Source organism: Silurus aristotelis, assembly GCF_946808225.1.
Source record: "Silurus aristotelis genome assembly, chromosome: 13".
Taxonomy (NCBI): Eukaryota; Metazoa; Chordata; class Actinopteri; order Siluriformes; family Siluridae; genus Silurus; species Silurus aristotelis.
The window spans coordinates 2,375,200-2,390,152 of NC_139586.1; the positions used below are offsets into that span (position 1 = coordinate 2,375,200).

The 14,953-nt window shown below is 44.1% G+C and overlaps 1 protein-coding gene across 1 annotated transcript in view; it reads right to left on the bottom strand.

Moving 5' to 3' along the window:
• Nucleotides 1-216: 216 nt before the first annotated feature.
• Nucleotides 217-14,953, bottom strand: part of diaph3 (diaphanous-related formin 3) — a 299,346-nt gene continuing 284,609 nt past the window's right edge. Inside the window, exon 29 of the mRNA XM_083557759.1 lies at nt 217-1,770. Within this exon, the coding sequence (XP_083413885.1) occupies nt 1,529-1,770 (242 nt within the window). The 3' untranslated portion in view covers nt 217-1,528. The remainder of the gene's footprint in view (nt 1,771-14,953) is intronic.

The window sequence follows — 14,953 nt, forward strand, 5'->3', positions numbered from 1 at the left end:
TTGACATGGATTTCTTGTCCTTTCTCCACTCTGGTGGTCCAGAGAGCATGTAATGAACACATTTTCTACACATCTCACTCGTTTTTGGGTCGAAGAATCAAACACCATAATCCGCGTCCTCTGACGAAACCTAGAAGCCCACGTGACGTGATGGTGTTTAGGGCAAAATTCCCCTTTTTTTTCAGCTCCACAGCTCGGAACGACGAAACAGTGCAATCAGAGTTCGTTTTTCTTTAATATAAATGACACCGGAAAGTCACACTTTTTACACAAAATCTAAGCAAAAAAAAAAAAAGACGACTTTTTTTTTAATATCCAAACGATCGTTTTCTCACCGTTTAAAGACAATTTTGAAGTTTGAAGACAATGCTGCGTGAGACGATGATGAATATTAAATCGGGAAAAGACAAGATAATAACACGATGACAAGGAAAGAGAATTACAGGTCAATCAGATCAAAAGAACTCGTTTGATCAGAGAAGGGAAGGAGCTTTGAGAATAATATGATATAATAATATAATTAGAGATAATATATGACGAAGCGCACAAACGTGACCGTGAACATGTATATCGTATGTACCAAAAGTGTGAGGGTGGGGCGATACAGTGTTACTGATTCAAATCGCAATCATGGCGGAATTCATACCGTATTCAGTCAAAAAGCGACGTCGAGGAAAACGTAACAAGCCGTGACCATCCGCGCCGTGGAGGCCTTGAGGGAACGAATCGTTCTCAGGGAAACTCGGGGAAGGGAATTTCATTAGCATGGAGTGTCCAGCTAGCCTGTAACATTGTAGCGACTGGACTTCACGTGTTAGCCGTCAATAGGCAGGAAAAGGTATTGTACAGAGGGGGAATTAGTGAGGAATTACAGAATGAGGAGGAGAGAAGGGAAAAAAAAAATGTAATTAAAAATACTCATCACTTGACTTCGGAGCTCTTGGTCCTGAGCGAGTGTCAAAGGATGATTATATGGAATTTAACAGACTATTAGGAAGATGGCACAGGGTTCGCCGTGCCGCTTTGCCTGGTTTGAATTTTACTTTTTTTTTTTCATCTACAGAGCTGAAATATCTCGCAAACAATTCTACTATGAGGAATATCGCACTACATACGAACTACCTCTAGGGGCGATTCTTTAAAACAATTTGCCCTGAGATTTTGCATAGAGTTATAATGATAATAATAATAATAAAAAGATCCGAAAGTGCGCACATTGCATTTAAGACGAGGTGCTGTAGTGTCTATATTGGTTTTCCGCTTGAGATCAGCAGCACTGAACCGCTGTGTTGTCGAGGATACGCTTTATCTCTGCTTACGTCTTTACTCGTACGTTCGGAGTGTGTTTTTTTTTTCTCGGCCTGAGCGAAACTATTTGGTCGGAGACACGTTAAAGGAAAGGTTAATTCCGGGGACTTTTTGTCCGTTTGGGTGCTCACGCCCCGGCTGTTATCGCTAGAGCAAAGAGAAATGGCAGGTCACACGAAACAGAGAGGTTAAAGTGCGGCGGGTAATGGAGACGAGGTCGTCACAGGGCGCGGAGCCGTGCTAGAAGAGCCTCGACGTCGGTCTCTCCGTTAGCCAGGCAGCTTGGAGGAGTCTGTTCCTTCTCGCTCTTTCGCTCGCTCTCTGGGCGGTGGGGCGGTCTCCGCGGCGCAGATGAATGGGCCTCGCTCTCGTAATGAGCCTCCTTGGAAGTGGGGGCTCGCGCTGAGCTGAAATTGATATTCTGCCGAGACCGTGACCTTTGCAGGGGTACCTTTGTGTTTTCTGCAGGATAAAATAGAGAGAGAGAGAGAGAGAGAGAGAGAGAGAGAGAGAGCGGGAGAAAGAGAGCGGGAGAAAGAGAGAGAGACAGAAAAAAAATATGAGTGCGTTCTCATCAAAGTATTTATCCCTGTTAGCAGCTTTTAGAAAATTGGCTGCGAGAAGCCGGGGGAGTCATCAGACAAATGAGAGGCAGCCCAAGGAGGAGAGAAGGTGTCAATCATCGAGCCATGCAAATGACACCTGTGGGACGAACACTAACGTAATTAAATCCATGCGTATCCTTGTACAAAGGAAGGACGGCACCGACGAGCTTCTCCTTCCTGCACAGGGTTTCTGCGGGTTTCACCAAGTCAGATTTAAGACCTTTTGAAGACCTTTTAAGAAAGAAATGTAAAACCTACATCATGACATCAAACACACACAAATACGTTGTAGGCAACCAGCCCTAACCGAACCCTACATTCGTTATCACTGAACGTTGCACTTCCCCCTGTAGCTGATAAAGAATATCTGTTTTACACCTAAAAGAACTTCAACGCCACGGAAACTAACAAACAAAAACATTCTGAAGTAAAGAATTTGAGACGTATTTGAGACTTTTTAAGGCCTAAAAATTCGATTTTTATATTGTAGACTTTTTAATACCCTGAGGAAAAACTGCTAGAGGAAACCTTTCACACACACACACACACACACACACACACACACACACACACACACACACACTTTTGCTGTAGGCACACACCCTGGCCTTTCTCTCTGACCCGGCTTGTCTTTTTCATTTTAGCTCCGCCCTCTCATGTGCATTGGGAGTGATCAGAAGTGCCAGGCCTCTGGACTCCTGCGCTTCACTCCACCACACGGATCATTAGCCAAAGATGTGCATGACTGACTCGACCACCACCACAAAAAAAAAAGATTCTCTGCTATCCGTTTTCTCCTCTTTTCTCCCTCTCCCCTGCTTGGCGAGCAAAGACGAGCTGCCATCTCTTATGGATTACAGCCCTGAGCTGAGTGCATTTAAACTTTATCTGGCTTAAAGGGAAGAGAGAAACAAAAAATGGAGATGTAGATAGACAGACAGAGCGCAGGGGGGGAGAGAGAAAGAGAGCTTGGATGGTGAGAAAGCGAAAGAAAGCTAATAAATAAATCCATATTAATGTGACCTCTCTTCTAAACGGAGCAGTGGAGAAAAGTGTTTTTCATCCGAGCGCCGTTTCCGGAGCGCAAGGACGCGTTGTCAGATCGGCGGCGACTCGCGGCTCAGCCGCATCTCTCATCGACCGTCTGAGAGGCAGATTCAAAAAGTGACAGGGGCGGATCAGGATGGGGTTGTGAAACATCGCAGCCGCTTTTGATAAACGACAAAACCAATGACAACACTGCTAAACAATACGCACAGTTTTTTCAGCGCCGGAGTCTCAACCGCCTGTATTTGATCAGGTTTTATGGAGAGCTGTTCCAGTTCAGTTCGGTCCAGAGAGGAGGCCGTGACTGTCAGACTCATCGGACCTCCGGTGTTGCGGTGACAGACAACAACTAACTAACCCTTCAGACAACTCAAACTACCCGTGACAGCTCCATCCAGTTATGATTAAATGGCATTTTAATTGCAAATTAAGCAGTTCTGGAGGGATGTGAAGCACACGAGCGCTGGGTGGACTATAGAGCAAGGATAATTGATGCTATGGAAGGAGCCGCGAGGTTGTATTGCGTTTCTCTTGCATTACCGGTGTGTAATAATAAACGCATTTGTTTGTCGCCTCGTTGCCCCGTGCTCCAGGCCTTCAATCGTACTCGCTCTATCCTGCTTTCTTACTTCTTACACATCATTTCATAATTCCTGCACGTCTATTAGTTTGCATGCACGTCATATTATGACCAAACTAAATGTTTCTATGTATGTTTGTTTATGATACATTTTATATACATATCTAATTGATTCCCATAAATTCCCAGTAAGATTCCAAATTTCCCCAGGTGAAGTTGCCGGAATTTTCCGCCCTCTTGCCACCCTAATTATAAATAAGTAAACTTTATGACTCGAGGTGTTTCATTTGTTCTCACGGTCTACAACTACATACTTAATCTTGATGTCCAATAATCCGCAAAAGTATTCAAATGAAAGATGCTGAGATATGCAAAGGTTTGTAGACACCTGGGCACCAAGCCGCACTCTTCTGGGATGGATTTCCACCAGATTTTGGGTCATGGATGTACAAATGTCTGGTCGTTCGGCTACAAGAGCATTTAGGGTACTGAAGCTGATCAGGTTAAGAGGTTTGGTCGTTGTTCCAGTTCATCCTACAGTCCTGATATTACACATATTGTTGTGATGGTCTGGTGTCCGAATACTTATGACAAAGAGCATAAGACGGGTTGAAACTCGTGTGAATTTCAGGTCAAATTTGTGGTTTTTGGTTCTGGAAAAGATTGACTAAAGATAATGCGCATAAAAGAAAAAAACGTCTGGGGGCCTCCTCTTGCTTTCTCAGCATCAGTTTCAAATTTTATGAATCCTGTCATGTGGGTCAGACTGAACTTAACCCGATCCGATTCATCTATCAATCACAGTGACCGACGGTGGCGTCCCTTCTTACAGCCGTCCTTTCAAGCCGTCCATGCGCATTGGGACCGTTTCGATGGCTGTTCTCCCACACAGCATGTTCTGGCATAATGGATGTCACTCTTGCCTTTTATCGGCACGTTTGCCGCTCGGCTCGGCTCGGCGCTCGCAGGATTTTGCTCACGTCCGGGGCCGGCTAGCCGACACTCATTTCTCTCTCCAAATAGAACAGGAGCGCAAAACAGATTTCTGACTCCTGAGATCATTTTCTCTATTTGCATTTGCACAGAAGCTCTTAGGAGAAGATGACTTTTCATCTCTCTTGTTTATAACCACCCAACCCCCCCCCCTCCCCTCCCCCCATCTCCTTCCACCCAAAAGTTTGGCAGGCATCTGAACAGAACGTGACAGACGACAAGGACGCTTGATCAGTCTAACGAGCTGCTACGCAGGCAGGCAGGCATACGAAGTGCAGTGACTTTCTAATAAGGCAATAACCATCACCCAAACCCTGTTTTATATACTCGCAAAGGGATTCGCGTCGGCATAAAAGTGTGCACCGGATACAAGTTGGCATTTACATTGCCGCCACCATCGCCCAAAAACTATTTCTATATGATTATTCGGAATAGAATACGGATTAACATGGCAGAGGTAGAGCTTCCTGAAGACAGAACAGGAAAAGAAGGTCTGGTTTTATTTGATCTTTTTGCACTCAAAGGCGTGTGTGTGAAGGGGTCATGCTGTAGAAGTCAGAAGGCGCTGGGGTCTGTCCGAACTGGAGAAATAAAAATCGAATTGCACTGCATTGTAACAGGGGTGAATCATATCGCATGAGCAGATGCTTCACATGGGTTGGATGATCTTGAGTGGACCCTAATGAACACTTATGGGATGAATTGGAACTGTACAAATAACCACAATCAGAAGAATGGAGGTTACTATACCAGGAAATTGGGACCAAATGTCGAGCGGGATGTTTAAAAACAAATACCGATCTTATGTGTCTGTATAGTGTGTATAGACAAATACACAAAAGTGATGAGACCTGACTTTCCTCAAACCGCAGCCATAACGGACTGGAGGCGACGGGAACTGTGAGTGCAGACTATGTGAAATTCAGATTGAATGCTGATGAAACTATGACAGAACGGTCACAGATACCGAACTCAGGGTCACACCGAAAGCATAAATACTACTCACTCCTTGATGCTAATCTTTCTTAATCGCGAAAAAAATACAAAATCTGGATGGTCTAAGGCCAAGAAAATGGTATTTAAATGGAAAAAGAACAATAGGAGAATGGAGAAGTCTCGATAGCTGGCAGTAAAGCGATGCAGGATGATGTAATGCTACCGCTTGATGACTAAATCTGGCCTAATGATCGGGCTTTCCTGCCGGACCTCTCAATTTCGCTCTCTGTGAAGTCCCGGCGCACTCGTTTATCTACATTTGGGCAATAAAAAAAAGAAGGCCGGATGACACAGGGTGACAAGGTTGTGGAAAATCAGAGCTAATTTGGTAAGAGGGTGGGACCTGAACCCGAACCATGAGCGATAAATAATACCTTAATTGACGCCGAAAACCCAGACAGGACCATGTGCTTGAGTGCATGAGGAAATCAGTGAATTTTTGTGCATGGCCTTATCCCCGGCACAAAAATAAAAGGGTGAAAGAAGGGGGGGGGGGAGAGAGAGAGAGGCATTAATGATACAAAGCGGTGATAAATCTGGCACACAAGGAGGCATTAATGTCAGGCGGAGGACTAGCAGAGCGATGGCCTGCACATTTTCCCCGTGTCCGCGCGAGTTAAACAGTAATTAAGCACATTATCACTGCCGTAGCACATCCATGACTGCTCCTCTCCCCGCACATCATCGCGTAAAACACATATTTATGCTTCTCTACCGCCTGATAATTAAGGACGGGACCCAATTAAGACGGAAACGAGAGTGTGGAGAGGTGAGACGCCGCTGACGTTCGAAGTCGTAGTGTTCTCCCGGTGTTTGTCCAGGAGCCTGCTGGGGTTAGTGTGAGTCATATCCATGTGTTATACAGCGTATACAGGAACCCTGGTCCTGATGATCTACTTGGATTTTTGGTTAGATTTTTCATTCCCCTACTCTGGTTGGTTTAATTGCTAGACTGTTTAGAAGGTCATGAGTTCAAATCCCACCATCACTAAGCTGCCAATGCTGGGCCCTTGAGCAAGGCCCTTACCTGCTCAGGAGTGTGAATGAGATCTGGATAATTGCTTCTGCAAAATGCCCTTGAAGTGCAAAAGTAAACTTGACTCCACACCACGTTAGCTAAAGGTGGGGGTGGGGGTCGCTTCGGATCCATAAACACTCTCAGTTCCCTCTGTAACTCCCCCAGGCGGCGTGAGACTCCCGGAAAGCATCTGCACGCAGACGCTGCTTGTCTGTGTCTAATAGACAGCTTGTTGTGGTCGCGGTGCCGTGGTTGTATCGAGTCCTTAACAAAAAGCCGCAACGGGGAGTTCTAATCCCAAAGCGTTCAGCTCCGTGCAAAAAATTAATTAGAAATTAAAATGCCTTAATGCTTACTTGAACCCAGGGAGAAAAGAAAATGTCAGCAAATGATGTTTGTTTAGGGGATCAGGCGACTGAAGGAGACTGGAGTAAAGTGTAGCTGATAAGGCGTTAAAGGACTTTCGGATTAAAACATCTGCTGCTATAATTGTGATCCGGAAGAACTGTTTACGAAAGACACGACGCGACTCCTTATAACGGGCGTAGTAACAGGTGTGGGGTTGCATTTAAACACTGTATACGAGATGGTAGCAAAAAGATTTGGGACTAACGGTGCTATTTTGCCCTCGTCTGCGATTTCATCACGGAAGAGCCAAAGTGAAATTCTGCGTAAAACTGGGCTGATCTGCCACGCGGAGACGTGACACGGCGTACGTTTACCGCCTCGTATATTCATCTAATATGTGGTTGCTCCCCAAACTGTTCCCACATTGTTTGAAGTACACAATTGTATAGGATGCCTTTGTTCCTGTGTTGAGAATAAACAAAGCCAGCTCCATGAAGATATGATTTCCATGGGTTGGAAGATCTTGCTCTGATTAGAGCTGCAGCTATCGATTAGGTCAGTAATCGAGATTTCTTTATTAAAGTGCAGCACTAAATATGCAGGAGTAAACAAGACGGCTCTCCTAAAATGAACAAGTGATTTGTTTCTTTTTTGGAAAAACGTTTTAATTGCTGAAATTGCAATTTGTGAAAATTCAACCCGTTTAAGTGCATTTAATTGCCATATTACATCAAAATGCAAATATAAATAAAATAAAAAAATCTAATAAAAGTAAGTGTTCTCTCCGTTCCTTCATTTTTTATTCTGCAGTCTCTTCTGTGTTAACTGTCCGGAGCGCGCCAGAGTTTAGCGGGTGGTGCGTCAGTAAAAACGGTCTGTGCGGAAGCACGGTGCTCTGTGTGAAGTTGGACTAAATGAAGCATCGATTGTATTCGAGTTATTTGAGAAATCATTTCATCCCTCCTCTGATCTCGAACCTTTTAGGAAGAGTTGGAAAGCTGACTGCACCCCAGGCCTCCTCACCTCACCTACATCAGTACCTGACCTGACAAATCCCTCCAAAATCTAGTGTCTTCCCAAAAGTTTTTATTCTAACTGCTCATGACTTGCATGGTAAAAACAAAAGTGTTATTCGGGGGGAGAAAAGATGCTGCTGTCGAGCGGCACGCGATCCGAGACGCCTACACGCGCTTCTGATCATGCAGAAAATAACTTTTATAGCTTTCAGTTAGAAATAAATCATCATTATGAATGTATATTTATTCAATCCTGCACAAACGCTTATTAACGATCACAAATATCTGAACCCAAGGGCTTTAACACCGAGAGAATAATTTAGGCCATAAAGCAAGTCGATGTTTGATCTCAATCCGGAGCCGGAATGCAGTAAAGTGCAGCCGTCGACGGCATGGTATTAATTACAGTGCGCCGAATCAAAACGCGAGTGAGCAACGAGGTTAGTCAGACTAGGAAACTCTCGGGGACGGATCTGGAGCAGAGGCGCTAAAAAGCTAATCATGGCTACTGCAACGTGGCCCACGCAGAGCCGGAAAACAGACAATGTTTCCATACAAGTAGCCAATCAGAACTGCAGACCACCATCACCGCCATATTGAGAGCCCCTTCCATTAGGGGGCGCCAAAGCGAGCCATCCATCTCCCCCCGTCCTCTACATCTGCCTCTTTCAAACCAACTACATGCATGTCTTCCATCACCACATCCATAAAACTCCTCCTTTTCCTCCTTCCTGGTGCCTCCATTCTCAGCATTCTCCTTCCGGTGTACCCCATGTCCCTCCTCTGCACATATTGGTCATTTTTATTCTCTTTTGTAGCTGCCCCCGTTTCTGCTTGATGCTCTGGCGGTAAGCTGCAAAGATGTTTACAGATGATCTGTCCCGCAGAAAAAAATATCAATCCAGTCCAGCCTTCGAGAGGACAGAGAGATAAACATTGTCCAGACTGTAAGAGCTGTATCACAGCTGTAATCCAGGATCAGCTCCAAACAGCTTCTATTTACAACCGAATAACTTATCGAGATTAACCGAACGTGTTCGCAAACGTGACGACCGAAAAAAACAGATCACGCACGAGACGGAGGAGAATAAAATAATAAAAAAAAACTCTCGATTATGATGTTCACTGGAACGGACCGGATACAGAGGCTGAGGTTCGGAGCGGCGGCGAGCCGGACCGGGTGGAATTTAAATATTGATTTTGCTCGACGCTAAGGGTTTATAAATACATGTTAATCATTTGGCTCGAAACTCGTCCTTCCCTCCCTCCTCCCTTTCCCTCATTTTCCTGACGTGGCTGTAGAAAGGCTCGATCCAGGATCCACGTCTGTACCCGGAGAGCTCGCCGTTTCTCCAGGAGCCTGCTAATTATTCTCCTTGACGCATTAATATTTATTTCGATTCGTCTCTCGCAAGCCTCTTTCATCCATCTCGGGTCTTTTCTGCTCCCCAATATCCCTCCGTACACCCACACAATCTTCCACTTTTTCATTGTCTTTTAGGTTAATGAGCAGACAGACTGATGAGCTGCAGACGGGAAGAGCGAGAGAGGCAGGATGAGTGGAGGGGTGCAGACAGTGGGTCTGTCACATACCCAGGCTCAGGACTGAAGGACGAGGTGATGGCGCTGATCCGACTGGGCTGGAATAAAATGACACAAGCTCGGGGGGCCGGTGAGGAAAATGACCACCGGCGAAAAGAAGCTCGTGCCTGCTGGCTAAAGCCAAGATTTCATCCCTATGACTGATGACTTGCTTAAAGTCTGAAACATTATTCGACAGCCCGAGATGCATTAACGATCCTTTTGATACGATTACAACGCAGGATGAAAAATGCTATGCCAGGTTTAATCATATTATATATAAAAAAAAAGATAAAAAAGTATTATATATATATATATATATATATATATATATATATATATATATATATATATTTTACTGATAGAGGTGCAGTTTGTAAAAAGTTTCTAGAGATCCAAAAAATCAAGGAATTTTTTGGTCCTCAATAAACAGAAACTCCCCCCAAAATTTGCAGTCTTAGCAGGACTAAGTAAACAAGGCTAAATTTTGATTCATCGATTTCGGTCTCGCTTGTGTGTTAAAGTTAGTCTTTTTTGGAATTTTTCTTAGGGTCAAACAGTGATATCAACGTCACAGTGAATCCCCAATGTCGTTCGATCTTCGTGCGTAGGTTTTGGTGACCACAGTGGTGTAATTCAATTGATTTGTACTGATTTATTTAAAAGCGAACCTGCTCAAGGCCACAAAAATAGATCTCGAGACACTTCGCTTCGTGGCCTTAGTTTCTATATCAATACAACGTTGTTTGAAAAAAAGAAGTGTCACACTGGCAGCTCTACGTGCTTGATTCTATGTTTTGGGCTTATTTAAATATATATCGAGAGAAAAGAAACACACACAGTCCCCGAACCTACAATAATGATAGCGAAATGACAAAATCGTGCGGCAGGCAAACGTATACTCGTCTACGCGCTCGCTGTCATTTCCATATATGCGGAAGGGTTTATACAATACGGCAGTGTCAATTAACGAATTACAGTATACTGCCCCCTACTGATCACTTTCTTTAAGAGTCCAGGGTAGGCTAGGCGACTTAGGATATTTTTAAGTTACGATTGGGACGTTAGAAAACATCCCCACTGAAGGTCTCTGCCCCAGCGGAACTGCTCTGGACTAAGCTAGATCATTTTTTTCTTTTATACACCCTGTTCCTCATGTAGTCTGCATTTTGCTTTTATAATAACCTCGACTCTACTGGGAAGATGTGCCACTAGATTTTGGAGTGTCCTTGCGTCGGTTTGTGCTCATTGATCTAGTTAGTAAAGTCACACATGTACCGATGTAGGCATGGTGAGGAGACCTGGGGTGCTGTTCCAGTCCGTCCCAAATGTGGAACGGATGTGTTTGGCGCTCTTTAGTAGGCCACGCACGATCTTCCAACCCATGGTTTTGTGCATCGTCATTCTGGAACAGGTTCGATTCTCCTGTTTTATAGTAAAAGGACGATTTCGTGCTACCGCTTCCAGAGACGTCCTGCACAATTGTGTGCCTCCAAATCAGATTGTAGTTTTAGGATTATTTCTGCGTTCGACAGCAGGAGTCGATTCGTGTTCGGCCGAAATCAGCTCGGTACTGTAGGTACGGACCGTGCAGGCAGTGAGAACGATTTCATGCGGCGAGAGTGCTGCAATACTGTCATCACATAAAAGGAAGCGAGTGCAAGTTGTAAGATCTAAAGGACGCTACGCTGATCGTATCGAGCACGAGGCACAAAGCGCAGAGAAGGAAATTCAGATTAGGAGCATTGTGTTTCACCCCAACACGGGGGCTCGAAAAGAATTATTGTCTCTTTTGAAGTGCTGAGCCTTGCCCATGCCGACGCCAACCAACACACGCACACACACACACACACACACACACACACACACACACACACACACCTCGTCTGAGTCACCAGGCTGTTCTCTTAGCTGTGCTCAATTCCACAGGTCTCAGTATGCACATCCAGCCTTGTGAAACGTACTTATGAATTCAAAACAGCCCAGAGTCATGCTCCATATTTCATTGAAGCTGAATATTTAAAAAGATCAACCCACTCAAAACCCTATAAACCATTCTCACTGAGGCCTCGCTGTCCTAAAAAAAAAACAATCTTTCATGCCACATTACATTACAGCCTGGCTTCCTGTTCTCCAGCGGATGTGGCCTTCCTGGTAAACAGGAAGTGTGTGTCAAAGGTTCGTCTATCGTGTTTCCTTCTTTACAATACCTCAGATTGCGGTGCAATAATGGATCAGGGAGCAACTTTACCATTCACCTGAATTACACTACTATTCATACCTTTTGCACTCGATGTTCTAAATGAAAGCGTGAAAACCCGATAGTAATAAGGATCCTCGGAAGGGATGAGGAGAAATAAATCGGGATGTGAAAAGCCCCAAACGTGGAAAAAAGTGTCACAATCAAATTTAAGTGCAGTGTGCAGAAAAACGAAAAGGAAGGCAAATCAAAAAGAAAGGCACTTCAGACTTGTCACATGTAGTTTACAGCACAGTGAAATTCTTTCTTATTTGGAGTCACAGCACAAGGTCAGCCCTGATACAGGTTTAAGGGTCTTGCTCAAGGGCCCAAGAGAGTTTGGTGATAATGGGGCTTGAACCTCTGACCTCCCAATCAGTAACCCAGAACCTTAACCTCTGAGCCTCCACCAATGTATGAGCTTTTAGAAGATCCCATTCGGCATTAAGTCCCAATTTTCTCTCCACTCTTCTGGGGGGAATTGTTCTAGATGATTCTAGATTTTGGCTGTGGAGATTTGCGCTCCTTCAACCACATTAGTGCATTAACGGCATTTGTCAGACGATTTATCCAGAGCGACCTACAAGTGAACAGGGGAGGGTTAAGGGCCTTGCTCAAGGGCCCCAGCAGTGGCAGCTCAGTGGTTGTGGGATTTGAACCTGAGCTTTTTAACTTTTCCAATAAAAAAAATTTAATAAATCTGTATTAGTTCTGCCTGCATTTGAGCTTATGGCCAAATTAAATGTTAACATTTATGGTTTTATATGATAAAGTTTCCCCACATTTCTAGGTAAAGGTTTCCAACTTGGAATATATCCAAAATTTCCCAGATGAAGTTTAACCGATTAACCGGACATTTTCCGCCCTTTTTTAAGTGATGACTTAAAATGCACCAGGTGCTCAAAATCTATCACAGAGCTGTGAAAAGACAATAAGGGAGTCCTGCTCTCTGGTTAACCACAGGTGAGCTGCTGAAAGGCCTTTTGTGTGATCCAATCTATTACCCCGAGATTGACATTTACACAGTACAAATACTTGTTTTCTCACTTGACCTATAAGTTAACCCCTTGGCCAGGAGCTGTATGCGAGGAGACGCTTTGTCTCCTGCACTGTGAAGGCCTGCTCCTGCTACCTACTTAGTGCTACTAATAAAAAATAAATAAATAAATAAATACAAATAATAATCATTTAAAAAAAGAGCGTTCGAGGTCAAATTATACATAAACTTTTTAAAAATATATACAAAACGAATGAGGCAAAAGCGAGACAGAGAGAGAAGGAAACCGTTTTAGCTGGAAATCTCTAATGAGACTTTTGGCGTAGGCGATAACGGCAGATGCTTTGTGCATTTTTGTGAAAGGTCAGCTATTATTATGGTTCTCAGCCTCTCTCTCTCGCTCTCTCTCGTCCTGATGTTATGTAATAAAATAAAGGAAGCCCGTATTTAATTGAAGATTTTAATGAGGGAAATCTCCACCGAGTGCTACTTTGAGTAGCAACACTTAAAATATATAGAGTATGTACACCTTAATGAATATGAATATATGTTGTGACTGCTACAGCAGGGCCGTGCAAGGCTCTGTGGAGGTCATTAGCCTAACTATGATAAGGTGTTATTAGTGTGGATCGGATTAATCTTGCGCAACTCTCTCCGAGGTCATCTCGGGAAGTCCGAAAGATTTATGCCGGTTTGTGAGGTGATGACGAATAATTGCTAAAAGCGGACTTTTCTCGTAAAGCGGCGTGGAATCGTTAGCAGCCGGTGACCTCGTTACGTCACGGCAAACCACACCAGAAGCTGGTTGTATTGTGATGGATTACAATATATCATTTATTTAAAAAAAGGAAGAAGAGTGTTTATCTCTGCAGCTTCGCACCTCGACTTCTAAAATACGGCTATTACAGGCTACATTTCATAATAATTAGTAACTCCCTCGCTGTGTGCGCTGTGGTCACATGACCATAAGATTGGTATGTGCTTTATGAACATCTCATTCCACATTCAGTCTCAATTTGCTCTTATAATAACCTCCACTCTAGATATTATTTAAATGTTTCTTCATTTAGACATTAAGGCAATAGATACTGTATGTATGAAGACGTTAGGAGGCCTGGGGTGCAGTCGATGTGTTGAGATCAGAGCTCTATAGCAAGATCTTCCAGTCCAAACCATGTGAAGCATGGCTTTGTGCAGATGTTCCACCAGATTCTGGGGTGTGTTCCAATTCATCCCAAAGGTGTTCAATAGGGTTGAGGTCAGAGCTCTAATGCAGGAGATCTTCACACTCCAATCAAAACAGTATCTTCATGAGGTTGGTTTTGCACACTGGGGCATTGTCATGCTGGACCAGGTTTGAGTCTCAGTGAATTCAGAAACATCCTACCATACATCCTTTGTGGTAACAGTTTGGGGGAAAAAAAGCTCGGTGCCCCAATACTTATGCCAATTGAAAGTCATTTAAATACTACACTAATGCTGATCATTTTCTACTCTCACTTCCATCTCTGTGCTACGGTACTGTAGGACATCGCGTCCATCCAGATGTCCCAGGCTCAAAAAGCAAAACTAATGGTTTATCTTCCACTCCCGTACTGCAATTAGACTTAATGTTAGACTCCAGCGAAGGTCATGGATGATCTGAGGTGACACAAATTACCCATCAGTTTGCTGTGACACATGTGCATGTGTTTGCATGGAGACGCCTCGTGCACTCCGAGAAAAAGCAATTAAAAAGACATGCACTGCTACGCTTCTCCAATGTCCTTCTAAATGATATGGCAAACCCTTCAGATCATACCTCATTTACACAAGCTGGGAGAGAGAGAGAGAGAGAGAGAGAGAGAGAGAGAGAGAGAGAGAGAGAGAGAGAGAGAGAGAGAGAGATGGACTCAAATGACAGCAAAGCCACTAAAAATGCACTGCAGTTGTGTGTATTATGTATAGAGCAGGTAGTGTGTAAGTGCAGTGAGTGGTGTGTGTGTAGTATGTATAGTGCAGGTAGTAGTGAGTGGTGTGTGGGTGCAGTGAGTGGTGTGTGTAGTATGCATAGTGCAGTGAGTAGTGTGAGTGCAGTGAGTGGGAGGGGGGGTGTAGTATGTATAGTGCAGGTAGTGTGTGAGTGCAGTGAGTGGGGGGTGTGTGTAGTATGTATAGTGCAGGTAGTGTGTGAGTGCAGTGGGAAGTGTGAGTGCAGTGAGTGGTGTGTGTGTAGTATGTATAGT